This window comes from Triticum aestivum, chromosome 1D, assembly GCF_018294505.1.
Source record: "Triticum aestivum cultivar Chinese Spring chromosome 1D, IWGSC CS RefSeq v2.1, whole genome shotgun sequence".
NCBI classification, from domain to species: Eukaryota; Viridiplantae; Streptophyta; class Magnoliopsida; order Poales; family Poaceae; genus Triticum; species Triticum aestivum.
Window position 1 is genome coordinate 211,507,473 of NC_057796.1, and position 25,090 is coordinate 211,532,562.

A 25,090-nucleotide genomic window follows, 5' to 3' on the forward strand; every position below is an offset into this window, starting at 1 on the left:
TGGTGGTGGTGCTGGTGGTTGCACATAGTTCTGATTTTGATCAACCTCATCCTCGTAATGGTCCTCCACCTCTACAGTAGCAGCAGGATCTACAGAAGCATCAACAGTAGGTACAGCGGCACCAGAAGTTTGACCAGGCTCAAGGGGAACGCGCTGTGCTCGTCCCACTTGATTTGGAAGGCGATGTTGTTGTTGTTGTTGTTGTAGAGGTGCGACAGGTGCAGCGGGCGGTGGTTGTGGAAGATGCGCGAGCAATTCATTAAACTTGTTATCGAGCTTTGTTTCGAACGCCTTCTCAATGCCATCTATCTTCTCCATGGCCTCTTCAAATCTGTTTAGCACATCTTCCACCTATCCACTCATCATTTGTTGAAACTTATCATGTAACTCTTTGTTCGTCATGTTCTCCTAGTCAGTCTTGTCGGCTTGTGATCCTGCCATGGTTAGCAGCAATAGCAACACACAAGAATATGATCCTACAGACTACTAGGAAGTGGTGCTGGTGTGTCACAAATCCGTCAAGCGAATCTCAAAATCTTACATGTTCTTACCAAGCAGCAGGTGGTGATCGGCAACCGTTGTAGTCAAAACTCTCAAAAGCTTGGATAGAGCGATTGCCAGGGAGAGCCAAACGCACGACGTAGATGTATGTGGAGCTGGGAAGGCTTATAATATGGTAGCAAAAAGGGTCAGCAATAATCAATTCAGAGATGCAAAGTTGAATAAACGCTCAACGACGGTACTATGCTGGTCATAGGCTAGACCGTGCTAGAGACGCGAGCCTAGAACACTAACAAAATCACGGCGTTGCACGTAAACAAGGGAAAAGCACACTCTGGAAAAAAAATCGCTCTGTTTTTTTTTTTGGCGCTCTGTTTTTTGCGCACCTCTTTTTTTTGCGAAAAATCACTATAATGGCGAGTGTCTCAAAACTCTTCCCAGGTCAAAATGACAGGATGGGCACGAAATTTTTTGACTATTTTTTCGGAAATCAGTGCAGCGACGACAAAAAAGTGCGACAACAAATCACTATGATGGCACGTGGCTCAAAAGACTCAGAAAAGCCTAAAAATAGGATAGGGAAAAATATTTTCGTTCGTCGAAATTTTGGCCTAAAAACTGCCCGGGGGTCTCCAGACTTTTTTTTCTTTCCGAAACCTACTCAGGCAAGGAAACACGAATCGGAAATTAGATGGATCTCGAAAACAAACCTAATATGAAAGGAACTCGGATTGGTGGTGGATATATGGTGGTAGGATATGGCAGCGGTGCTGGTATATGGCAGCGGTGGTGGTAGCGGTGGTGGTATATGGATACGGATCGGTGCTGGTATATGGATACGGATTCAGAGCGGTGGCGGATAAGCGGTGGTGGTAAATGGCAGGGGCGATGATGATGGTGCGGTGGCGGCGTGACAACTTATGACCAGAACTCGAAACTCTAAAAGACTAGACGCTAAGACCAGCAACTTGACATGACGATGCAACCGCAAATTCAACAAAGCAAAATACTGAAAAGACTATGCAAAGGCTCAGACTGGTTCGGATAGGATAAACTAACCCTAAATTATTATTTTTCCTTTTTCGTGGATTATAGGTATGAAGAACAGACTCGATCTAAACTATGAAAAACTATAAAATCTCACCGACCAACCTGGAAATCTGATACCACTTGATAGAGGCAAAGGTGTCCCGTCTTTCGATGAGATGGTGGCTTTAGTTTTTGATGGAGTAGAGTTTGACGATCCGACTACGAACGTGCAAGGACGTCGCGCCTTAGCAATTGCTATTTGCTAAACCAACTCCGAAAGGTTATTGACCACGCCGGAGCACGATCAACCTGACCACGAGGGTCTATTTCCCGCAAGCAAACAAAGAACGAGCAAGAAACTAAGATTGCAATCAGGATATTGTGAATATAAGAGGAAAGCTTTATTAATCAAGGTGGGGTTCTGTGACGCCTTGGTCTGGTTGTTGAACACAAACGAAGTATGCGAAGTTGCAGCTATGTCGAACTTTTAATCTAAAAAAACCCAAAGTCTAAACGATGCCCTAAGGGTTGTATATATGGAGGAAGAGGGGGAAATTTCGTGGCCCTTGGAGGAGGGGTCTGAAACCAACCCTAACTCTTGTTTCCCCACACACACGGACTCTAAAAACAACCTATACTTGACTATTTTGAAATTACATGGGCCTGGCCCAAAAATAAGGTGACGCAACACCTATAATAGCCTCTGGACGAAATTCATGAAGTGGCATCTTGTATATTTCGTCCAAGGCTTATGCACTCATTATGGTGGCTTCAAAGTCTTGAAATCATCACTTGTAACTCCGTTCTTGTTCCCCTTGCGCATGCCATCATCTCCATGCTTAATCTTGCTCCAATGTTCATCCCTCTTGTCCAAACTAGGCCCTTCATTTGTAAGCAAGACAAATGTATCCAATTTAGGCAGCATCATATTCTCATGAACATTAGAATCATTACCAAGAAACGAAAGTACCTGATAATTTAATTGGCGTGCGCGAGCTCTAGTAATTGGTCCAGTATGTATAGCAGCAGGGGATGTGGGTGTAACAATGATATTGATGTCCTCATCATAACGTGAGGGGATCATAGATTTGGAAAGAAATACAAAGAATTTTCCAATTTAGGAGCCAAATTCACTATTGCTAACGGGAAAGATACCAAATTTTGGCTGTCAACATATATATCAGATAAGCCACTTTAAGCTTTATTCCCCTCCCTGTTCGTCGGCCGAGCCGCAAGCACTTGCTAGTGAAGTTTTCATGGATGAATTCGCCAATGCGGATTTTCTAAGATCCTTATCGCCCACGGAATCGATTGCCCTTTAAAATCAATTAGCTTTTATTGAGCATATTACCCTCAGTGGGAATCAAGATGCAATTAGCTGGGAGCTACAGGTATCGGACAAATTCTCTGTTGAATTTTCCTACGCCAAGCTGGTTCATAGGCCCAAAGTTTAGTACGCAAAAGCCCTTTGGGCTACCTACTGATAACCCACAAGTATAGAGGATCACAACAGTCTTTGAGGGTAGTATTTCACCCAAATTTATTGATTTAACACAACAGGAGTCAAAGAATATTAATAAGTCTTAGCAGTTGAGTTGTCAATTCAACCACACCTGATAAGTCTCCTTGCATCAATTTATTAGCAGCACAATATTATGATAGCAGTGGAAACAGTAGCAGTGGTAGTAACAGTAACAGTAGCAGTTTTGTAGCAAGTGTAACAACATCAATAATAGTAACTTAAGCAAAGGCAATATTATGAAAGCGTAAGCATGAAGTAGCGATAGATATTTGGATAAAATTCATTATGTAACAGTCACAACCTAGAGCGATGCACAATAGCTCCAATTCATCAATCATATGTAGGCATCTATTTCATATATAGTCATACGTGCTTGCGGTAAGAACTTGCATAGCATCTTTTGTCATACCCTCCGGTGGTAGCGGGGTCCTAATGGAAACTAAGTGTCATTAAGGTGCTCCTTTTAATAGAGAACGGGAACAAAGCATTAATAATCAGTGAACTAGTAGAATGCCCGTGCGTTGCCACGAGCATTTTAAAAATCTGTCCGGTTCATCATGATCATGTTCTACTGGAGAACAACATCTGAGGTTTCTGGACATATGATACTATTCCTCATTGCAATTAATGCCACTAAATTTCTGATCCATCAAACCATGGGTAACTGCAAAAGTAAATGAATCTGAGTTCAATGCCCATGCATTGCCACAAGCTAACGAAATCTACAAAGAAAATTGTTGTGTCACATTGGAGTCATTGACTATCCACATGGGACCATACTTCATGGTCGTCATGTGGTTGTTTTATTTTCTAGACAAATGTGTCTCATTATCGCCTTCCTCTCCTCCATCTTCTCGGCCACCACGTGACAATTTGCTTCCTTCCTCCCACTGTCCACCAATCTATGTGTTTTCTTCCCCTACCTTGCACAATTATGCTGAGAATCTTGTTCACCTCCAAACAATCTTGTCCATTTGGCGATCTCGTAAATTATAGATGACTCACACATGTCGGTTATGCCAATATTGTGACACTGGCAGAATCAACGCACTAAACATGTGATTGTGACCGGGCTTGGTTAGTGGTTGAAACATACCTACAATAAAGAAATGTTTACTCAAAACAGATATTTACAAGGATAATTTATTTGAAGGAAAAGGAGATATTTGGGTTCATCCCAAATTACCGCATATATCTTATGGAACAAATTTCATCAACTCAACATCTAAAATATGACTTCTTATTAGGGGTACATAGAGTTGCAGAATAATAGCAAGACGATGTTATATATACTCCATGATGGCCTTTCTTTTTATGGCTACAATAGCATGAGTCACATAACACCTAGAAATATATGTTTCCTTCCTCTTTGACATAGAATAAGCCAGGTCATTGTATACTGAGGAAATAAACTAATATAACTACAAACAATAGCCTTCTCCTTTGCACAACAATCAGTATAAATATATTGTTATGACATTGTGCTAACAGGGTCTTGGGGGTGGCTGCCGCCCATGCGTTGCCCCAACGGGAGCCTCCCCGATGCAGCCTCGGTCTTGGCTGCCTCATGTAGCACAACCGCCTCATTGCCGCCCCTACCTCGCGCCACCGCATATATCTTATTAGGTTAGCACCGATCGCATCAAGCATGTACCATTAGGATCCTCACGCACATCAGATGATATTTTCGATTTTATACCTTCTTCGTCCCCAACTATCTTCTCATCTTCGCATTCCCAATCCAAACTCGCCATCGTCGTCGACGGCACATCCGGTTCGCAACCTGCCACAAAGTTAAATTAGGAACAACACGAATGAACAAGCATCTAGTCGGTCGATCTCATCTCATAATCCAAGTGGCCAAGCCCATGTACAATGCACATCAACTACAATTCAAATGCTCGCTCGTTGATGGATAGTATAGTACGTTGTCTCCATTATTACTACCACTAACATGTATTGCTATCGAATATATAGAGATATTTATATATAGTTAGAAGCAGGTGCGTTGATAGAACTCTTAAATCAATATACAATGCCTATGTATTTACTCTCTTTTTCTCTCAAGCTTCTAAAAATGAAATTAATTAAGCAATGAATTTTGAAAATGTATATATGAGCACAAATTACTATCTTCCTGCCATACTGCTTTCTGTTCTTTGAAGATGATCAACACTAATACTGAATTTGGAACATAAGAAATGTTGAGGAACATTAGGCATTCTCCAGATTCTTTGCTCATGGCCTACAGACAAAATAATAACAACGATTAAAATAGAGAGATCAAAGTTCAGAACTTCAGACCCCCAATGGATTGCATTTCCTCCCATTCTGATCGAATGTTTCTTAAAGGATGGTATAATTTGAAACTATGGCCTCGATGAAAAAGCTTTCAAGGTATTGACACATGGCCTATAGTACATGGCTTTTCTAGTGCACTCTTCGCGGACCTTTCTTTCTATTGATCAGTCACAACAAGAATGATATGCTTTTTTCAGTTGTTCCAACATACAGAAACGAGCTACTTGAATAGGTGAAGAATTTATGACAGAAAAGGAGATAAGGACAAAACAAACTGGAATGAGCCTGGATTAGGTAGAAGGAAACCCCAAACGGAGGTGCCACAATCTGAAAAGGCTCTAGGTTGGCACAATCCTATTTAGATACCGGGACCAACTTGCGAGAATTCACCTATCTGGATATATATGGCATAAAACACATGATTATCTGCCCAGGAAGTTTTGTACACAGCTTACAATAAAATAGCTCGGTTCATCTACACTAATTTTTGCTCAGATCGATGGCGGCACATGACAGAATGGTACACATAGCCTAAGCAAGAAGATTGAGAATAATCCAAAGTCGAAGGCAATACACCAACCATTAATCAACCAAGAATAGTAAAAAAACAGAGCATGTGTCATACTCATACCAAATGGAGAAAGATTGAAATGAGAAAATGTTTTTCTATGAAGGAACAAAATTAGGACAACATGAATGGATAAAGTAAGAGGATTGGTCCTTTGTGAAGAAGAACTGGGTGTCAACAATTGATACATGTAGATTATTATGTTATTGCTATAGAAGTATTTAGTATAAACAACCCACACGAAATTACTGTTTTCTATCTAGTATAACGGCATACATGGAAACATGAAACTGGTACTGAGACAATCATTTAGACCTCTCTCTCTCTCCCTCTCCATCGCTCCCTCTCTTTCTCTTCCTCATCATTGGTGATACAACATAAAGAGAAAAGAGAGACTAAAACACATGAGAGCTAGAGGATATACATTTTATCTACATTATAAATATATACAGAGAAGTAACTGTGGATGTCAATGTTAATGCAGCAAGAAATCTAATGGTTTTCCAATGCATATAAGTAGCCTAATCAACATAGTTTATGAATAGATATAGAGAGAGAGAGAAATTAGTAAGTATATATGTAACTCATTTTATTGATTAGAGTAGCCATTGTATCAGGCAGTTTTGGATCTTCTGAATCTCAGTTCCTCAACTTTAATAGTTTCGGGATAGAAAGCAAACAGATTGAAAACCAACTATTTCCTAAAATTACATATCAAATAGTATCCAATTTCAAATATAGATAAAGTAACATGCCAAAGCAAGCAAATTTAATAAATATGGGAGATTATTTATTACCGGAAGCTGAATGGAGCTCTCGACCAGCATTTTCTTACCATATAAGGAAGCTCATGTCTAGAGCCGCGGAAGTGCAAACGTCCAAAGATATAATGTTGCAAGAAAGCGGCTAGGCAAGCTTTCATGGAGTACTCGGCATTTCAAATGTTCAGAGATGAGATATCCAGATCTGGACTGAGCAATAGTATTATCTCAGCCTGCGTAAAATGAATTAAAATGTATGAGAAAGATAAAATATTCCTAAGTTTTAGGAAGCTAAGAACCCCGATTAATATATTTTTGGGCAAGAAAGAAGTGTATAAAATTATAATAACAGGGTGTAGTACCATCTCAATCAATAATTTAAGCTAGGAAAAGGAGTACATAATTCAGTCGGGTGTTTTTATTTCCATTCACAATTCATTGACATCAAGTTATCTTCTCTCTTCCTTTATGTGAGACTGCAGCTACATATTTAAGTCAGATTAGTACACGAGCTTTTTTACGCACATAACTAAACTGAGATCCTGCTTTCGCTTTTAAATCCTGACTGGATGCTAGCATTTATTCCATGGCTCCGACATTAGTTAGCCAGAAGGGTTGATACAATACAATCTATCGTCGTTGTGGCAGCCGATACAATCAATTTATAATGTAAAATGGATGGATCAAGCACAAAAAGACCACCAAAATACACACATGCATACATGCACCACTCTCTGGAAAATTCCTTACTTACCGCAGCTCAGTGGTGACGAACGATCCCGGCCTTGGACATCCTCCTACTCAGAGGTGACGAAAGACCATCTCATTGTGGAACTGTCGCTCCCAATAGCACAGGAGATTCCGAAACTCCATCCCCCTCCTATAGAGTCACTGTTCTTGAGCAGCCCCAAGTTGGCGGCAGCCCCATCACCTGATCAAATTGAACCGTTAATAATGCAAATCATAGGCACCAATAGTAACTGGAAAGGGAAGTAACGAACGCACTGGTGAATCTGAAGCCATGGAAAGAAATTAGTGAAATTCAAAAGAATAAATCTGGGACATCTCTCCGAAGTATCTTAGTATGATCCAGAATGCCTGAAAACAAAAACAATGTTGAAATGAGAATTACCAGAAATCTGGTACATGTTGCTAACAACAGATTGCGTGACTGATAAACTACATCAATTATGTCACAAGCTACCAGGCACTTCCGAATCATAATGACTCGCAATCAAATTAAGCAATTGACTTCACAAACATGGGATTATAGAGAACCCGCCAATAATAAAGAACGTATCGGGTTTAAAATTAGAAATAAGGACGATCAGGATCAACCTGCCAAAACACGTTTTAGAACATGTCTCGGTATCTGAATATATTCATCATTCGACACCTCCTTGACAGTTTCCGGATTGCCCGTGCATCGCATAGACAGAGCTTGGGAGAGGCTTTCTTCCTCTTGCCTGCATCTCTTTCCTGATGAAATCATGAAAGCGTATGATAAAACAATGTTAAGAAAATAAATCATTTGCAGACGTCTTTTGTGCAAGTATCTCAACTGTAACTAAGGGTGAGTTGGAAACATGTCTCTTACCTTGTTGTCAGGGATAGCTAGCGCCTAGTAAGCAAAAAATGATTTCAGTTGGAAAACATAATTTCTGCTGAAGTAGCATGATATTTGCGACCAATCTGATTTGCTTCTATGTATTTTATTGAAGAAGAAAATCTTCACCAGTACCAACCAGAATGTTGGAACGAAACAGAAAGAAAAACTGTGTTAGTCATTGCCATAGCTGCAAGTCAATGAATTCTGAGATATTCTCCGACTCAAGAGGTACACCACCGTACATGCAATGCAAGCTACAGTCATGTTCATCTCTGAATGATCTTAATTCACAAAAGGAGCACATTAGCAAACACCACCAAGTTGTGTCCAGACCATTTGCAATCAAAAGATGAGATGTGCAGGGAAGGGGGTGGAGCTCACCACACCAGGCCAGGGGGTAGGAGGAGGGAGTAGGCAGCCGCATCAGCCATGAGGGAGGGCTCGTCCTCGTCCACCTGAAGCAGTAGGAGCAGCAGCTGGTCCAGATCCGAGCAACCTGCACAGAAAACAAAGGAAAGGAAAGGAATCACAAGGAGGGGCATGAAGAAACCAACAAGACAAGGGAAGGAGGCGCGCACCATGGTCGGAGGTCGCCGGAGACGGCCTGCAGTCGGCGCGCGTCCTTTCCTTGGAGGTTGAGGCGTCGGACCTCCACGGTTAGCTAGGGTTTCGGGCATCTCAGTCCATGGCCGCAGCCGGGTCGGACCTCCATGGACGATCTCGAGGGACGGCGGCCCGCCGGTGCGGCTGCGGATCTGGGCGCTGCCCCCCCCTTGCCGCCGGATCCCCTCCATTCCCTTCCCTCCCTTGGGAGAGGGAGAGAAGGTGAGGGGGAGGAGGAAGCCGCCGGCGGTGTCGCCATGGCCGGGCAGGGCTCCTCCCGCCTGCCCGCGACGGGGGTGGCGGGGCGGCCGCGACGAGAGGTGGCGGGGGCGGCCGCGACGGGCGGCGGCGTTTGAGGGAGGGGATCGGCGGCGGCTGCGAGGACGAAGGATGTGGTGTGGCGTCGCTCGAGACGCACGGATCTGGCCGCTCCCAGGTCAGATCTGGCCGCAGTGGAGCTCCACATCGGGATCCATGGTGCTCCATCGGGATCCATGGCCCAGAGACAAGATTTGTGAGAGAGAGGTCGGGAAGGGAGAAGGGAGAAGAAGAGAGATAGGGCGCGCGGGAGGAGTTACGGGACGAAGGCTGGAGGTCGGTAGCGGTGGCGCTGGACGCCGGCGTGAGATGCAAGCCTCTTGAAAACCGTGAGGGAGAAAACCGGGAGGGGGGAAAGAAAATCAGTGGGACGAGAGGTGGGTCGGGACGGGAGGAAAGAAAATCGGGAGCGAGGGGTCATACGAAAGGCTTGACGAACGTAAGAGGGAAAACGGAACACTACGTTTCTTTTAGATAGTAGAGAAGAGATACATGAACTTCTTAAATACAGTCATCCCTAGAGAGTATCACATTAGAGGCTACGGATTGAAACAATAATAAGTGCATATAACTTGCAAACATGATCAAGAACTCAAATATATCCATGAAAACATAATAGATTCATATCTGAAATCATGGCACTCGGACCCTAGTGACAAGCATTAGACATAACAAAGTCATATCAACACCGATCTCAAAACATAGTCAATACTAGGGATCAAGCCCTAACAAACGGACTCAATTACACGACGAATCTCATCCATCTACATCTACCTCTAGTATGCCTACATTAAAATTACTCACTCCCGATGGTGAGCATCATGAGGTTGTTAATGAAGTAGGGTTGTTGATGACGACGACGACGAATTCCCCTCTTCGAAGCCCCGAACGGACTCCGGATCAGGCATCCCGATGAAGAACACGAGGGGGCGGCGGCTCCATATTGTAAAAACGCGGAACTTTCTATTTGATTTTTTCTCGGGGCGATGATATATATAGGCTTGGAATTAGGTCAGACCGAGGCTCGTGGGGCCTACAAGCTCTCATGGCGCGCCCCGAGGGCGCTCCCTGAGCTTGTGGCTCCCTGGTGGCCCCCATCCGGTAGTTCTTTGTGCTAGTATTTTTATATATTTCTGAAAAAATTCTCTGTAAATTTTTGTCTAATTCCAAGAACTTTTTTTATTTTTGCACAAAAATAACACCAAATTAGTTTTGTTGAAAACAACGTCAGTCCGGGTTAGTTTTCTTCAAATCATGCAAATTAGAGTCTAAAAAAGAGCAAAAGTGTTTGAAAAAATAGATACGTTGAAAACGTATCACCCATGTGTCTTATAAGTGCGTATTTTCATTCGGTAGACGTTTGTGGATTGTCTTCCATCTGCATCAACCTTTAAAGACGTCACGGTCCGGGCAACATATGTCCGTATGAAGCTCTGGAAAACGTTAACCATATATTGTTACAATGTGCCCCCGCAAAATTCCTGTGGAGTTGCGTTCGAGAATGTGTTGATCCATCCTGGAACCAAACTCGATGATAGGGATTTTAGCACTGTTAAAACTCTCGCGGGCAGCTACGATCGCTTAGCTTTGATAATGTTTTGTGCTTTAGCTTGGTCGCTATGGACTTGTCATAATAGACTTATCACGGAGGGAACTATTTCATCCCATCCTGTTAACTATATCTTTAAATTGTCTCTATTTTTCAGCAATGGCGTCCTCTAAGGAGTAGGAAGGACTGTTATGCGGTGGCAGACATCCTTCTGAAGATCAAGCATCTTCATGCTCTTCATAAGAACTCTTGAGTTGGTATTAGTCGGGCCATAGTGATCTCGACGCTCATTTTGAAACGCGATATGTATCCCCGTTTATTTTCCTTGCATGACTGTAAGAACGTAAAGTTGGGCTAGCTTAGCCTGCGTGCATTTTATTAGTTTCAAGCTAGCATCCCTTGTGCCCGTTTTCTTTTAATTCCCAAATAAAAACTGTTGTGTCGTCGTCAATACACTTTATCAAACCGGTTTGCAAAGCATATCTTCTCACATTGATAGCACGTCACATTGTAAATGAGAATTTTGGGGTTTGCATTTTACAAAGGATCCATCTGCGCCGCCACGACGATTTCACCAAAGAAAAAGAAAATGTAATCTTGCATATCCCAAAAAAAACTCTTTTTTAGGCAAAAAAAAAAAGAAAACTCTTTGTTGGCATCGAGTTAACTCGTATGTTCAAGCGGGCCAAGCTGAAAAACCGAAGCTGCTCCTGGGCCCAGATCTGCACCAGAAAAGCAGCAAATAAACCCACGGGAAAAACTCCGACGGAAATTGAGAAACCCTAGCGATGCTCCGAGAAAATTACATCTACAGTAACTGAACTTGGCTCTAGGGTTCAGTTTGGTCACTGTATTCACGAAACATGATGTTACGGTCACTGGACTCGCTGAACCGGGTCAGCGTACGGTAACTCGTACCGTTTCGACTCGTATTTTGCACACGTAGACGTATTTGACCCAAAAACGGTTTGACCATCGTGCAGTTTTGCATATTTCCCCCTGCCCATTCGGGACGGCTCGGCCTCCGCCCCGGCCCCGATCCATGACCCCACGGCGCCGCCCTCCTCGCTCGCCAAGGCGGCCGAGCTCGTCACGCGGTTCCTGCGGTTTGATCCATCACCATAGTTTGTCGTCTAGAAAGTAGAAACACAGGAATATACGTGTTTTTGGCATTTTTGCATTGCCATGGCAATCTAAGATCTAGAAACACAGGTTTCTGCGGATTGATCCATCACAAGGAGGTGCGAAATTCACAAAGCGAATTGCACGAGAACATCAACATTAGCATTTGCAGCAAACTATAGTGAAGAATAGGATGGCAATTGCCATTATCAACATAGCAGCTTTACACTCAGTTGAGAAGAAAAGTGTATAACATGTTCATAGTATGATTGCACACATTACTAATTTACTATTGAGTCTAAGATCACAAGCCAATCTAGTTTTTTTTTACACGCCAACACACGAAGCAATAGATACTGTGCCGTATATATGAAACAGAATTGCCAGTGCACAATTGCAAACAAGAACACAAACCCAGAATGTTCAACAAAGAAGATTGGAAGTACCATCACACCAAGCCAGACTGCACAATCAACCAATGCGGACATAGGTGGGCAAGATGGGTCCAGCAGCGCTGAAGCCTGCGGCCACGAGGCCGTTGCCGGCCGCCTCCTGCTCGGTGAGGAAGAGGTCGTCGGTGGACCTGAGCGCGGCGTGCGCGCCCGCGAGGGCGAGCCCGATCATGACCGAACCGACGACGTTCCAGCCGACGTCGGTGAAGAGCATGGCGATGACGGTGACCCCGGAGAGCAGGGCGAGGACGGTGCCGTCGTCGAACTCGGTGCCGAAGACCCGGAGCGGCTGGGCGCCCTCGGCGCGGCGCGCGAAATAGAGGAAGAACCAGGCGGCGCAGAGCGCGAGGAGCGCGAAGAGGGTGCCCGGGTGCCAGAGGAGCGAGGCGGCGACGACGGCGAGGACGGCGAGCGCGTAGTTGGCGCGGAAGTAGGCCGTGTTGCGGCGCATCCGGGAGACGGCCTCGCCGACGTTGGGCGGCTTGGAGAAGGCGGGGGAGCGGAAGACCTCCCCCCAGGGGCGGCGCGCGGCGATGAGCGCCTGGCCCTGCTCCCGAAACCGCGTGACGAGCTCGGCCGCCTTGGCGAGCGAGGAGGGCGGCGCCGTGGGGTCCTGGATCGGGGCCGGGGCGGAGGCCGAGCCGTCCCGAATGGGCAGGGGGAATATGCAAAACTGCACGATGGTCAAACCGTTTTTGGGTCAAATACGTACACGTGTGTAAAATACGAGCCGAAACGGTACGAGTTACCGTACGCTGACCCGGTTCAGCGAGTCCAGTGACCGTAACATCATGTTTCGTGAATACAGTGACCAAACTGAACCCTAGAGCCAAGTTTAGTTACTGTAGATGTAATTTTCTCCGATGCTCCAGATACGCCTGAGCAGGATCGGCTCGTCGGACTCCGGGGCCGCGGCCTCTGGCGCGGCGGCTGGGGCGTCCGGTGGCGCCCCGGCGAAGTCCGCCGCCGCGGCGGCTGGCGGTGCCCCGGAGTCGGTGACTGTCGCTTGCCCCGACCACCTGGTCATCGCAGACCTCGCCGTGGCGAAGAGCCTCGGCGCCGTCACAAACTCCGCCATCGCTGCGACGCGCGCCATCGGCCGCCGCTCCCGCCGGCCCCTCGGCGAGCGCGTCCACATCTGCTCCCGCTGCGAGTTCCCCATCGCCATTAATGGCCGCCTCGTATGGAATCCTAAATCCCAGCATCTTCCCTGTCTATGCCTTCACTACTTCACGTACTAGTATATTTGTGCGGTGGGTGATAAAGAAAGTCTAGATTTTATGTAGCACATATAACACCATCTAATTATGTATCATTCAGGAGGAGTTAATTGCTATTGTAATCCTTGTTCGGAATAAATGTCAAGTTCATCAGGCTGATGTAGAATTTCTGCAGTGTCGGTATGCTCACTGTTTAAGGATTTTAGGGGTCTGAGAGCCCAAGGCTAGTAAAACTATTGATATTGCGCAAACAGAAATAAAAAATACCTGTAGGAATTTCCAGTGGTATATTTTAGGGGTGTGTTACAGCGACATATGTAACCGGAGTCAATTTACATCCTTCTGTTTGTGGTACATTTGTTTGCCACAAAAAGGATGTAGGTTGTTTTGTTTAAGTGTCAAATAGGGGAGGCCTATGGTCCAGTTTTGAAGCTGTATTGAATGGAAGCAGTAATCGTATCTTGTTCTGCTACACTATCGGTCAATATTAATATTTTTAGGGATTGCACATAGAATTTATATTAGTTTAATAATGTTGTGTTGTTGTAAATACTGAATCTAAATTACTCTATTGACGGCATGGGATGTTCATATTCACTTTATTCAGAGTTCCTGGCGTGGTTGGTGCTCTGATTTCTTAAGCTGAAAGTATTCCGGCTATCAAGCCTGTCTAGTTTTAGTACGACACAGTGCATAAGCAAGCAAAACCACTGATTGCATGCAATACATTTCACAATCATCTAGGCATTTGGCCATGTCGTATGTCCCTAAACTAGCATGTATGTTTTACCTGTTGTCTGAGACTATCAGTTACCGGCCTGAACTATATGTGGTCTATTTATTTTAGTTCCTTTGCTATTTTCCATAGTTGAATCGTTCGATCAATGACTTTCTTTAACTTTGTGCAGATTTCTTGCGAACATGCATTCTGTTTAGCCTGTGCAAGAAGTGATTCCAGCTGCTATCTGTAAGCATTCTCCTGAACTTTTCGTAACTTGGTTTTATCCCATTCTCACCTTCGTAGTATATCGAGTGACTTACTGGTTCATGATAGGATAACTTGCATAACTCTGATGTATCTGCACGGCATGATACTTGCTGAAATAAGCTTGCTATGTGACATCTAAGTATCCACCGATTGAGCTTAAGGAGCTTCAGCTAAGTAGATCTCATGTTAGCATGCTTGTATTTTCAATTATGTGGTAGTGCAGTGGAACTATAGTAACGTTCACCCAAATTGCTTGTGTTTCAGCTTGTTTCTTTTTACCTTTGCTAGTTGTTACGGTTAGCATCAATAGCTGTGAACATTAGTTAAGCAGTGATGTACATTGTTCTGTACCTTTCATTTGATAGTAAACCAGCAATTGTAGTTTTCCCCCGTTGACATTGTACTTAAGAGGGACAAATGTTGCTGCTTACTAATTACTGCTATGTTGTTCGACTAGTTTGGGCTTAGACATGTCATTTTGAAACTTATATATTTACCTATATCCGCAGTTGTGATGAGCGCATTCAGAAGATTCAGACTGTGAAAATGATGGAAGGGATTTTTATCTGCGCTGCACCTATGTGCCTCAAGTCTTTCCTTAAGAAAGCGGAATTTATGACTCATGTACCTGAAGCTCATGCAAATCTCCTCCAAACTAACACGGAGAAGGAAGAACGTAATGAACCAGATGCTCCTAACATCTCCCGTGCTTCTGGAGGAGATGCTCAAAGGCAATCTCAAATGCCTGAGATATCTACCGCACGTGCTCCTCCAAGGCGGGGTGTTTCACCCACTTCAAGTTCTCACATGCAAGAGCGTGAAGACCGATCTCGGTATCACCAGTCCAGGGAGAGGGAGCACACCCCACTAAGGCCCCCTATGCTAAGCAAACCACCATCATTCCATGGTCGCCACTATCCACCAGGTGATACTCGGTCCGAAAACAACACACCTCAAGGATTTGACCGTTCTTACAGCTGGGCCCATGATGGTACACCTGGTGCAACTCCACTTCGCCAAGAACCTGACCATGGTACTCAAGACAAGCAGCAAGTGATGCCTAATTCACCTTTCATGTTCTCTCCAATGCATCCTCATCAGCAAAACTTCATGATGCATATGAATATGAATCAGCCTTTAATCCCCAGCTCATCATTCAGCTACCCTGTCCAACAAGATGGGAATCCGCAGTACTTCAGTGCTCCTTTCCAGATGCAACTGCAAGATGCCGGATCAGATCAAGGTTCAGCGTCGGTGCCTGAGGGGCTTCAGCGCCCATGGGGCATGGGGTTGATGGGCAATCCATCTCAGGGAGGTGGCGGCATGGCCTTCATGCCAACTGGTTTCGGGATGATGCCAGACAGCTCGATGAATCCAGGCATGCAAGGTAGGGATTTTCAAGGCCAAGCTGATCGTGGCGACGGAAGGGGCATCCAAGAACAGTTACCTATGGTGATGCAAATGCAGATGTCGCTCCCCCCACCTCCCCCTACACAACCCCCGTCCGCTGGACAGCAGTCTTTCAACAGAACTTGATGAGTTTTTTGCGTGCCAATTTTATGGCTGCTGCCAAAATCGTGCTGTACTGCGTTGGGAAATTGCAATTTTGCCACCTTGGCATGTAACTGATGAGCACTCGATGGCAGCCTATGTTGTGCTAAAAACGATGCAATTTAATCTGAGTTGTCATATGCTGTTTGTGAATTGTTTTTTTTAGAACTTTTTGTGAATTGTTTGGTGTTACAAAATGCATGCAGCCCACTGTTGGGCTGCCAAGTTTTTTATGTCTGATGCGTGGCATTTCTATTTGCCATCCTTTTGGATTTTATTATATTTTAGTGTGCTTTTGTTATGAACCAGAACTACCAACACCCACAAATAAGTGTCTCAATTTAATTGTACTACACTTATTTTGGGATGGAGGGAGTACAAGTGAATGAAAACTGAATACGAACAAGTGAATGAAAACTGAATACAAATGCAATTTCTTGTTAAAATGTCATTTAGTAGAGAAAGGAGTTCCCTAAAGGTAAAAGTAGAGAAGAGAGTATCGCCGATGTTCAATCTGCACAAGGCTATGTTCGTCGAGTAAGAATTTATGAATGCAAAGGTGCAAAACAGAAAAGAATAGTGGCCGAAGCGCAAAATCTCAAAAAGGTTTCTGTAATGAGTGTATCCCTCTGAGGTTCTATTATCTGCGTAAAGATATGCCCACCAAGTAAGGGAAAAATTATGAACGTAAAGGAGCCAAACAGTACAGGGGTGAAAGTGTAAAATCTCAAAAACATGAAGGGGCCACAAACACAACGGTACAGAAGTGAAAGCGCTAAATCTCAAAAGCCCAAACACGGTAGCACAGGGTCATACGTGTGAAGTCTCGGAAAACATAAAGGGGCCAGGCAGAAAAGTACAGCGGTGATAGCGCTAAATCTCAAAAGCCCAAACACGGTAGCACAGGGTCATACGTGTGAAGTCTCGGAAAACATAAAGGGGCCAAGCAGAAAAGTACAGGGGTGATAGCGCAAAATTTGAACAATTTCTCAATTTGTGCATGTCATCCTTGCACAAGGCCCTGCTAATCTTCTTTGTATTGTTCCAATTTTATCAAATGTCCCTGAATGGTGATCTCATGCCTCGGCTTATAAAATGGTCTGGGCGAAGCTCGGCAAGCGATGTGGGACTAAACGCTGGCACCGCTTCCGTCCCACAACCCTCCTTTGGGCCGTCCGATTCAATACTAACGGGCCAGATCCAAGGCCACGCTGACGTCCTGTCCAGCACGATTTTGCAGGGGATCTTCTGCGGCTTCTGACACGCGCGTGCCCTTGTGGGTTTTCTCTAGCCGTCTCACGTGACTTCGAGACCGGACTGCCGTGTACAAGGTACAAGTACGTTCTCGTGAAACTCGTATTCTACGTATAAACTGTTCATCTGACCGTGCTCATAGCAGCAATTTTTATACGCTCTCTATCACGTAACACACACATACGATGTGTACAACAGCAGTTTCCTCTGCAAGACAACAGTAAAATTCTTGGGCGCCTGCTTCAGCCCGTTGGTGGACACGCCCTCTTCCGCTGGGGGCCTTTCTGCTGCTTCGCCGGCCAAGACCTCTTCGCCTGCTGCTCGCCCTTCCACAACTGTGGGGGAGCCGCAGGGCCAGCCTCCTGCTGGGTCAGGCTTCGCGCTGTTGCTGCGCAATGGAGAGCCGAGGCCCATGCGCCTGCTAACCAGGGGATCAAGATGCCCCGCGCCTTCGTCCGCGGACCGCCGTGGCCGCTCCCCGCCACCTTCGCCGCGCTCTACATCTGCTGCCACCATCGAGCTACGCACCCCTTCCAGTGTGGACAGGTTGCGCAGAGTGGCGCCATGCTTCGGCGCCAAGATCACACCAGACTCTGCTTTTTGGTCCCCTTCTCTGACGGTTCAGAACACGGAAGCCCTGGCGGACCCGGATGCTTCTGTTGATGCGGCGCCGTTTACCTCGCCCTCGGCTATCACCCCCGTCTTTCAGGCAGCGGGGGCTGCCTCCAGTGTTGCCTCGCCGTCCCCGGTGGTTGGAACACCGCTGTTTGTTCCGGCCCAGCCTCCTCTCCTTCCTGCACCAAGCTCCATCGCGCCAAGGGCTCTCAGGAATCGAAGGAAGACGCTGGCCGGTGTGCAAGGTTTCAACCTGAGTAGGCGTAGCCCCCGGCTACGCGAGAAGAAGCACACCTTGCCCATTGCGCAGCTCGCCGAGCAACTGCTCTGTCGTCGGCTTGGTATCGTTGCTGATGGTGAGCCCATCACCGAGGCTGCTATCGGCAAGTTCGTCGACCTCTTCCATGGCGAGCTCCCTGACATCGCTGTTGCTGCGCTTCGTGCTCTTTTCCAGCTCGACTGCGACCTTGCAACTGCTGTTGAAGAAGCCTTGATCGTGCATGGCGGTGAAGATGGCCCAGACCTCCAAGACAGTGTTGCTGCTGCTGCATCAGCCTCTGCCTGAGCTTGCTTGTTGCTGTTTTCTGGTGCTTCCCAGTTAACCATGTTAGAACATCATCATCTAGTCTACAGCGTTAAGACCCCAGGTGCTTGTATGCCTGTTTGTAGCCTGCTCCTGTTGCGACTGCTGCTTGTTGCCTTGGCACGGCCATGGTGTGATGTACCTCCTGACTACTGTTTGCCACCAATGCAAAACTTCCAGTTTTTAGTATCATGTCTTCTCCTTGGTGTTTGCTTTGGTATTACTCCCTCCGTTCCTAAATACTTGTCTTTCTAGCCATTTCAAATGAATATCACATACGGATGTATGTAGACATATTTTAGAGTGTAGATTCACTCATTTTACTCCGTATGTAGTCACTTGTTGAAATGCCTAGAAAGACAAGTATTTAGGAACGGAGGGAGTAGATGTTAACACAACGCCTGCATTTATCTGTCCTGAACTGGAACGTCCGTGGGCTCAATTGCCCTGATCATCGTGCAACTGTTCGGGAAACGATCACCTCCACCCCTTGCCACCTGGTTTGCTTGCAAGAAACCAAACTGGAGGTGGTTGACTCCTTCATTGCCACCTCCATTGGTGGCCAAAGACTCAGCCATTTCGCTCAGCGTCCGGCTGCTGGCACTCGAGGAGGCATTCTTTTGCTATGCGATGACCAATGTATCAAGGTGGACCATGTCCATTTTGGCCCTTTTTCGCTTTCTGCTATGGTGACTCTGATTTCCTCCAACCTCACCTTTAAGATCACTACGGTGTATGGACCAACGCGGCCAAACCTAAAAGATGCATTCTTCAAGGGTTGATGAGAAGCCGGCGGCTGGGGTGATGTGGCTTGTCAATGGAGATTTCAATCAGATACATCGAGCTCGAGATAAAAATAAGCCAAACGTGGATTCCAGCCGCATCACTAGATTTCGAGCTGCGCTCAATTCTTGCGAACTCAAGGAGGTTCACCTTCAAAACCGCAGATTCACTTGGAGCAATGAGAGGTCCAACCCAACTCTGAGCAAATTGGACTCATTTTTTTGTAACGAGGACTGAGATATTACCTTTGCAAACCACATCCTACACGCCCTTTCTTCGTCCCTCTCCGATCATTGTCCTTTGCTCCTTGCCAATGATGATGGCCCTGCCCGCCCAAAGCCCTTCAGGTTCGAAAATTTCTGGACAAAGATGCCGGGCTTCATGACTGTGGTGCAAAAGGCTTGGATTGAACCTTGCAACCACTCTGATCCTTGTCAACTGCTGTTCCACAAGCTTAAAAAGACTAGTCAGCGGCTGCGTGCTTGGAGTAAATCTATTTTTTCAGATTCTAAGGTTCAACTTCACATGGCTTTGGAGGTTATCCTCCGTCTGGACATGGCACAAGAAAACCGGGTACTCTCTGCGGATGAGTGGGACCTCAGGAAGAGGTTAAAGCGAAAAGTGCTTGGCCTAGCAACTCTGGAGAGGGCTAGGAAAAGACAATGCTCCAGGATCACAAACCTCAAAGAGGGCGATGCAAACACCAAATTCTTCCATCTCCGCATCAACCATCGAAGAAGAAAAAAATTTATTCACCGCCTCAAGCAGGGTCCGGGGTGGGTCACCAACCATGAGCACAAGAAGGATATTATTCACAAACACTTCCTCTCTGTTATGAAGAAGCCCCCCCCCCCAGGCAAAAGGACTTTAATTGGGGCTGCATCCCTGTGAAAGATTGTGATCTCTCCGATCTTGGGGCTGCCTTCTCTAAGGCTGCAGTTTTCGCACTTCCGGGAGACAAGGCTCCGGGTCCGGATGGATATACTGGTGCTTTCTTTAAGGCCTGCTGGGATATTGTCAAGCCAGAGATCATGGCGGTTGTCAACCGTTTTGAGAATTTGCATGTGAGTGGTTTTCACTGGCTAAATTCCGCAAATATTGCTCTCATCCCGAAGAAGGACGGCGCTGAGGACATTTCTGATTATAGACCAATTAGCCTCATTCATGCCATTGCTAAGATCATTGCCAAGATGTTAGCGTCCCGCCTTGCTCCTCACATGAACAGTGTAACACCCTGAGAATCATGCTACAGTAACTCCCTGTGATTAAGCTAATCATGTTGCTAAACAGGGCTAGATCACATTTGAACCACACCCTTGACAAACTCCTAGTTCAAACTTCAAATATAATTAAAGTGGAAAATAAAAGTTTTCAAAAATTCAAACAGAAATGTTCAGTGGGTTCTAAATAATACCCTGGTAATTATGGTGGAGAAAACACATTTTTATAAAATGTCTAAATACTTTTAAATGAAATAAAACAGAAAAGGAAACAAACAAATAAGAGAAAACAGAAAACAAAACAGAAAAAGAAAGCAAAGGAAAAAGGGCCCGCTCCCCCCCACTGGACCCGCGGCCCAAAACCTCCCCCCCGGCCCAAGCTGGGCCGCCACCCGCAGCCGCGCCCCGGCCCAGCCCACCTCCCCCCCCCCCCCGCGTCCCCTTCCTGTTCCCCCGACCGGGTCGGAACAGGGCGCGTCGCCGCCGAACCCCCTCGCCGGCGGTGAACCCCGCGAGAGGATAAGGGCGCCAGCGGCCCCCCGCTCCCTCGGGCCTCTCTCCCACTCGCCCCCGCTCTCCCTCGGCCTCTGCGCCTTCTCCCCCGCCAGATCCCCCTCCCTCTCCCCTCCGTTCCCCTCTGCCCGAGCGCGCTCGCCGCCGTTCACCGTAGTTCCCGCGGCCACCGTGCCCAGATCGCCCCGACGACGTGCCCGAACGACTCCCCGCCGTCGACTACGCCGACTGCGCCATCGGGAACGAGCCGAGCGCCACTACATCGACCTCCCCGAGCTCGTCTTCCCCGCACGGTCGCCGTCGATCGTCGCCGACTCCGGCTACCCCGCGCCCTCCCCGAGCTCGCTGCCACTCCCTACGGCTCCGCTGTGAGCTCCTCTACCTCCTCCCCCTCTCCGCTAGCTCGCCCGCGCTCCCTAGCTTCTTCCCCGCGCGCGCCCGAACGCCACGCCGCGGAGCTCGCCGCCGGCGTGTCTCCGGTGACCAAATGGTCACGGGCGTTGGCCCACTAGCCCGACCGCACCATGCCGCACCCGCCTAGCTAGCTAGTTCGGCCGTTCGCGCGCTCTAGCGTAGCTTCCGTCGGGCACCCGTAGCTCCTCGCCGCCGGCGAGCCCGTAGCGGTCGACCCCGTCCGTTCCAGCCCCTCCGACCACCGCCGTTGGACGCGCGACGTCGAGCCGCGTCGAACGCGCCCAGCCCCGCCCCCGCAAACCCACAGTGGGTGAAACCCGCGCCCCTCCCGCGCGCGCCGCCGTGCGTTTTGGTCGCCGGCGATACTCCGGCGCCGGCCGCCGACGTGGCACACCTGGGGCCACCCCTGGGTCACTGCCAGTGGCCCCCACGGGCCCCAGTTGACTGGGTTGACCCAGTCAACTGCTGACTGGGCAGGCCCAGTCACTGACATGCGGGCCCCGCCGCAAAAATTAAAAAAAGAAAAATGTTTTATAAATAAAAATAATTAGTTTAATTAATCTCTCACTGACAGGTGGGCCCAGTAGTTAATTAACTAAAAACTAATTAGTTTAATCCTCTGTTAACCCACTGTCTATGACAGGTGGGTCCCCCTTGTCAGTTTGACCAGTCAACCCGGACTGTTGACCGCTGATGTCACTCCTATGTCATGCTGACGTCATATCCCTTTTTTTTCTGTTAATTAGATAATTCCAGAAATTCAAATAAACTTTGAAAATTCATATCTTTTAAACCGTAACTCGGATGAAAATGTTTTCTATATGAAAGTTGCTCAGAACGACGAGACGAATCCGAATACGCAGTCCGTTCGTCCACCACACCTCCCTAACCTATCGAACTAGCAACTTTCCCCCTCCGGTCCGTCTGTCCGAAAACGTGAAACATCGGGAATACCTCCCGGGTGTTCCCCCCCTTCACCGGTACCACCTACTGTCGCGTTAGGGCACCCCTAGCACCGCTCACTGTCATGTCACGCATCGTCATGCTTATGTTTGCATTGTATTTACTGTTTCTTCCCCCTCTTCTCTCCGGTAGACTACGAGACCGACACTGCTGCTGCCCAGTTCGACTACGGAGTCGACGACCCCTCCTACTTGCCAGAGCAATCAGGCAAGCCCCCCCTTTGATCACAAGATATCGCCTACTCTAATCTCTACTGCTTGCATTAGAGTAGTGTAGCATGTTACTGCTTTTCGATATCCTATTCTGATGCATAGCCTATCCTTGCTACTACTGTTGACACCTTTACCTGCAATCCTACATGCTTAGTCTAGGATGCTAGATTTCCATCAGTGGCCCTACATTCTTGTCCGTCTGCTGTGCTATACTATCGGGCCGTGATCACCTGGGCGGTGATCACGGGCATATACTTATATACTATATACATGACACATGTGATGACTAAAGTCGGGTCGGCTCGTAGGAGTACCCGCAAGTGGATCTTTGTGGCGGAGCGACAGGGCAGGTTGAGACCGCCTAGGTAAGAGGTGGGCCTGGCCCTGGTCGGCGTTCGCGGATACTTAACACGCTTAACGAGATCTTGGTATTTGATCTGAGTCTGGCCATTTGGTCTATACGCACTAACCATCTACGTGGGAGTAGTTATGGGTATCCCGACGTCGTGGTATCAGCCGAAGCTCTTTTGACGTCAGCGACTGAGTGGCGCGCGCCGTGTTGGACCACTTTGACGTAACCGCCGTGATCGTGTGGGTTGCTAGGTCTGCTCGCGGCCGCGTTCGCAACGTGCAGGTGTGCTTAGGGCGATGGGCCCAGACCCCTGCGCGCATAGGATTAGACCGGCGTGCTGACCTCTCTGTTGAGCCTAGGTGGGGCTGCGACGTGTTGATCTTACGAGGCCGGGCATGACCCAGAAAAGTGTGTCCGGCCAATTGGGATCGAGCGTGTTGGGTTATGTGGTGCACCCCTGCAGGGAAGTTTATCTATTCGAATAGCCGTGTCCCTCGGTAAAAGGACGACCCGGAGTTGTACCTTGAGCTTATGACAACTAGAACTGGATACTGAATAAAATACACCCTTCCAAGTGCCAGATACAACCCGGTGATCGCTCTCTAACAGGGTGACGAGGAGGGGACCGCCGGGTAGGATTATGCTATGCGATGCTACTTGGAGGACTTCAATTTACTCTCTTCTACATGCTGCAAGATGGAGATGTCCAGAAGCTTAGTCTTCGACAGGACTAGCTATCCCCCTCTTATTCCGGCATTCTGCAGTTCAGTCCACTGATATGCCTCTTTACTCATATACCCATGCATATGTAGTGTAGCTCCTTGCTTGCGAGTACTTTGGATGAGTACTCACGGTTGCTTCTCTCCCTCTTTTTCCCCCTTTCCTTTCTATCTGGTTGTCGCAACCAGATGTTGGAGTCCAGGAGCCAGACGCCACCGTCGACAACGACTCCCACGGCACTGGAGGTGCCTACTACTACGTGCAGGCCGCTGACGACGACCAGGAGTAGTTAGGAGGTCCCAGGCAGGAGGCCTTGCCTTTTCGATCGTTGCTACTTTTGTGCTAGCCTTCTTAAGGCAAAACTTGTTTAACTTATGTCTGTACTCAGATATTGTTGTTTCCGCTGACTCGTCTATGATTGAGCACTTGTATTCGAGCCCTCGAGGCCCCTGGCTTGTATTATGATGCTTGTATGACTTATTTATGTTTTAGAGTTGTGTTGTGATATCTTCCCGTGAGTCCCTGATCTTGGTCGTACACATTTGCGTGCATGATTAGTGTACGGTCAAATCGGGGGCGTCATAAACAGCCTTGTATCTGCTGCCCAGAGCGCTTTCATCAAGAAAAGGAGTATTCACGACAACTTCCTATATGTGAGAAACCTTGCCAGACGCCTCCACCGCAACAAAACGCCTTCTTTGCTCTTCAAGCTTGACATAAAAAAGGCGTTCGATTCGGTCAGATGGGACTTCCTCATGGACATGCTCCGGGACAACGGCTTCCCTGCCCGCTTTCGAGAGTGGGTTTCGACCCTACTCTCATCGGCCTCCTCCAGGGTGCTGCTTAATGGGTTAGCAGGAGACCCAATCAAGCATGGCAAGGGGCTGCGACAGGGAGACCCTCTCTCGCCGCTGTTATTCGTCCTAGCCATCGACCCGCTGCACCACATCCTCGCTAAGGCCACTTCACAAGGAAAGTTGCATCCAATTGGGAGACGATCCCCCGCTTCACGGGCCTCTTTCTATGCGGATGATGCAGCGATTTTTGTTGCCCCCCCAAAAGGATGACATTCAGTTTTTAGCCTCCACCCTCCATTCCTTCGGCGAGGTCACCGGTCTTATCACCAATTGTCAAAAGAGCAGCATTGCGCCAATCCGTTGTGGGGGATTAGACCTTGACGACATCCTTCAGGCTTTCCCTGCCACTAGAGCAACCTTCCCCATGAGATATCTGGGCCTACCGCTTTCGGTCACCCGCCTTAAGGCGATCCACTTTCAGCCCCTCAAAGACAAAGCTGCTGGAAAGCTAGCTCCTTGGCTCGGAAAGCATGTTGCCTCTGCTGGACGCTGCGTTCTAGTCAAGGCAGT

The 25,090-nt window shown here is 47.3% G+C and overlaps 2 protein-coding genes, 1 long non-coding RNA gene and 1 other non-coding gene across 8 annotated transcripts; 1 reads left to right on the forward strand and 3 right to left on the reverse strand.

Annotated features, from left to right (window-relative positions):
* Positions 1-3,632: 3,632 nt before the first annotated feature.
* LOC123181045 (uncharacterized) lies at positions 3,633-9,629 on the reverse strand. Of its 5 annotated transcripts, none has more exons than XR_006491466.1 (8): positions 8,870-9,629; positions 8,280-8,787; positions 8,021-8,161; positions 7,688-7,780; positions 7,437-7,613; positions 6,757-6,915; positions 4,752-4,835; positions 3,633-4,148 (listed from the first exon to the last, which is right to left on the reverse strand). It is a non-coding gene; the product is annotated as an uncharacterized lncRNA (long non-coding RNA). The 5 variants fall into 5 exon arrangements; XR_006491463.1 differs by lacking the exon at positions 3,633-4,148 and adding an exon at positions 4,198-4,647 and having other exon boundaries at positions 8,870-9,628; XR_006491465.1 differs by lacking the exon at positions 3,633-4,148 and having other exon boundaries at positions 4,200-4,835; positions 8,280-8,572; positions 8,673-8,787; positions 8,870-9,626.
* A 2,394-nt stretch (positions 9,630-12,023) lies between these two features.
* On the reverse strand, positions 12,024-13,128 carry LOC123158492 (PRA1 family protein E). Its single transcript, XM_044576459.1, has 2 exons — positions 13,096-13,128; positions 12,024-13,008 (listed from the first exon to the last, which is right to left on the reverse strand). The coding sequence occupies exons 1-2, from the start codon at positions 13,126-13,128 to the stop codon at positions 12,355-12,357; spliced, it is 687 nt and encodes a 228-aa protein (XP_044432394.1). The 3' UTR covers positions 12,024-12,354.
* Positions 13,129-13,147: 19 nt separating this feature from the next.
* On the forward strand, positions 13,148-16,232 carry LOC123181046 (E3 ubiquitin-protein ligase HAKAI homolog). Its single transcript, XM_044593261.1, has 3 exons — positions 13,148-13,516; positions 14,464-14,522; positions 15,053-16,232. The coding sequence occupies exons 1-3, from the start codon at positions 13,199-13,201 to the stop codon at positions 16,077-16,079; spliced, it is 1,404 nt and encodes a 467-aa protein (XP_044449196.1). The 5' UTR covers positions 13,148-13,198; the 3' UTR covers positions 16,080-16,232.
* An 833-nt stretch (positions 16,233-17,065) lies between these two features.
* On the reverse strand, positions 17,066-17,169 carry LOC123183735 (U6 spliceosomal RNA). Its single transcript, XR_006492764.1, has one exon. It is a non-coding gene; the product is annotated as a U6 spliceosomal RNA (small nuclear RNA).
* Between the last annotated feature and the right edge of the window lie 7,921 nt (positions 17,170-25,090).

What these genes read in the sequence shown, in the direction of transcription:
- LOC123158492 (XM_044576459.1), bottom strand. Translation starts at nt 13,128, where the DNA reads ATGATGTTACGGTCACTGGACTCGCTGAACCGG. An exon ending in CACTGGACTCGCTGAACCGG is followed by an intron (nt 13,009 to 13,095) that starts GTCAGCGTACGG and finishes ACCATCGTGCAG; the next exon opens with TTTTGCATATTCCCCCTGCC.
- LOC123181046 (XM_044593261.1), top strand. Translation starts at nt 13,199, where the DNA reads ATGCTCCAGATACGCCTGAGCAGGATCGGCTCGTCGGACTCCGGGGCC. An exon ending in TCGCCATTAATGGCCGCCTC is followed by an intron (nt 13,517 to 14,463) that starts GTATGGAATCCT and finishes AACTTTGTGCAG; the next exon opens with ATTTCTTGCGAACATGCATT. An exon ending in AGTGATTCCAGCTGCTATCT is followed by an intron (nt 14,523 to 15,052) that starts GTAAGCATTCTC and finishes CTATATCCGCAG; the next exon opens with TTGTGATGAGCGCATTCAGA.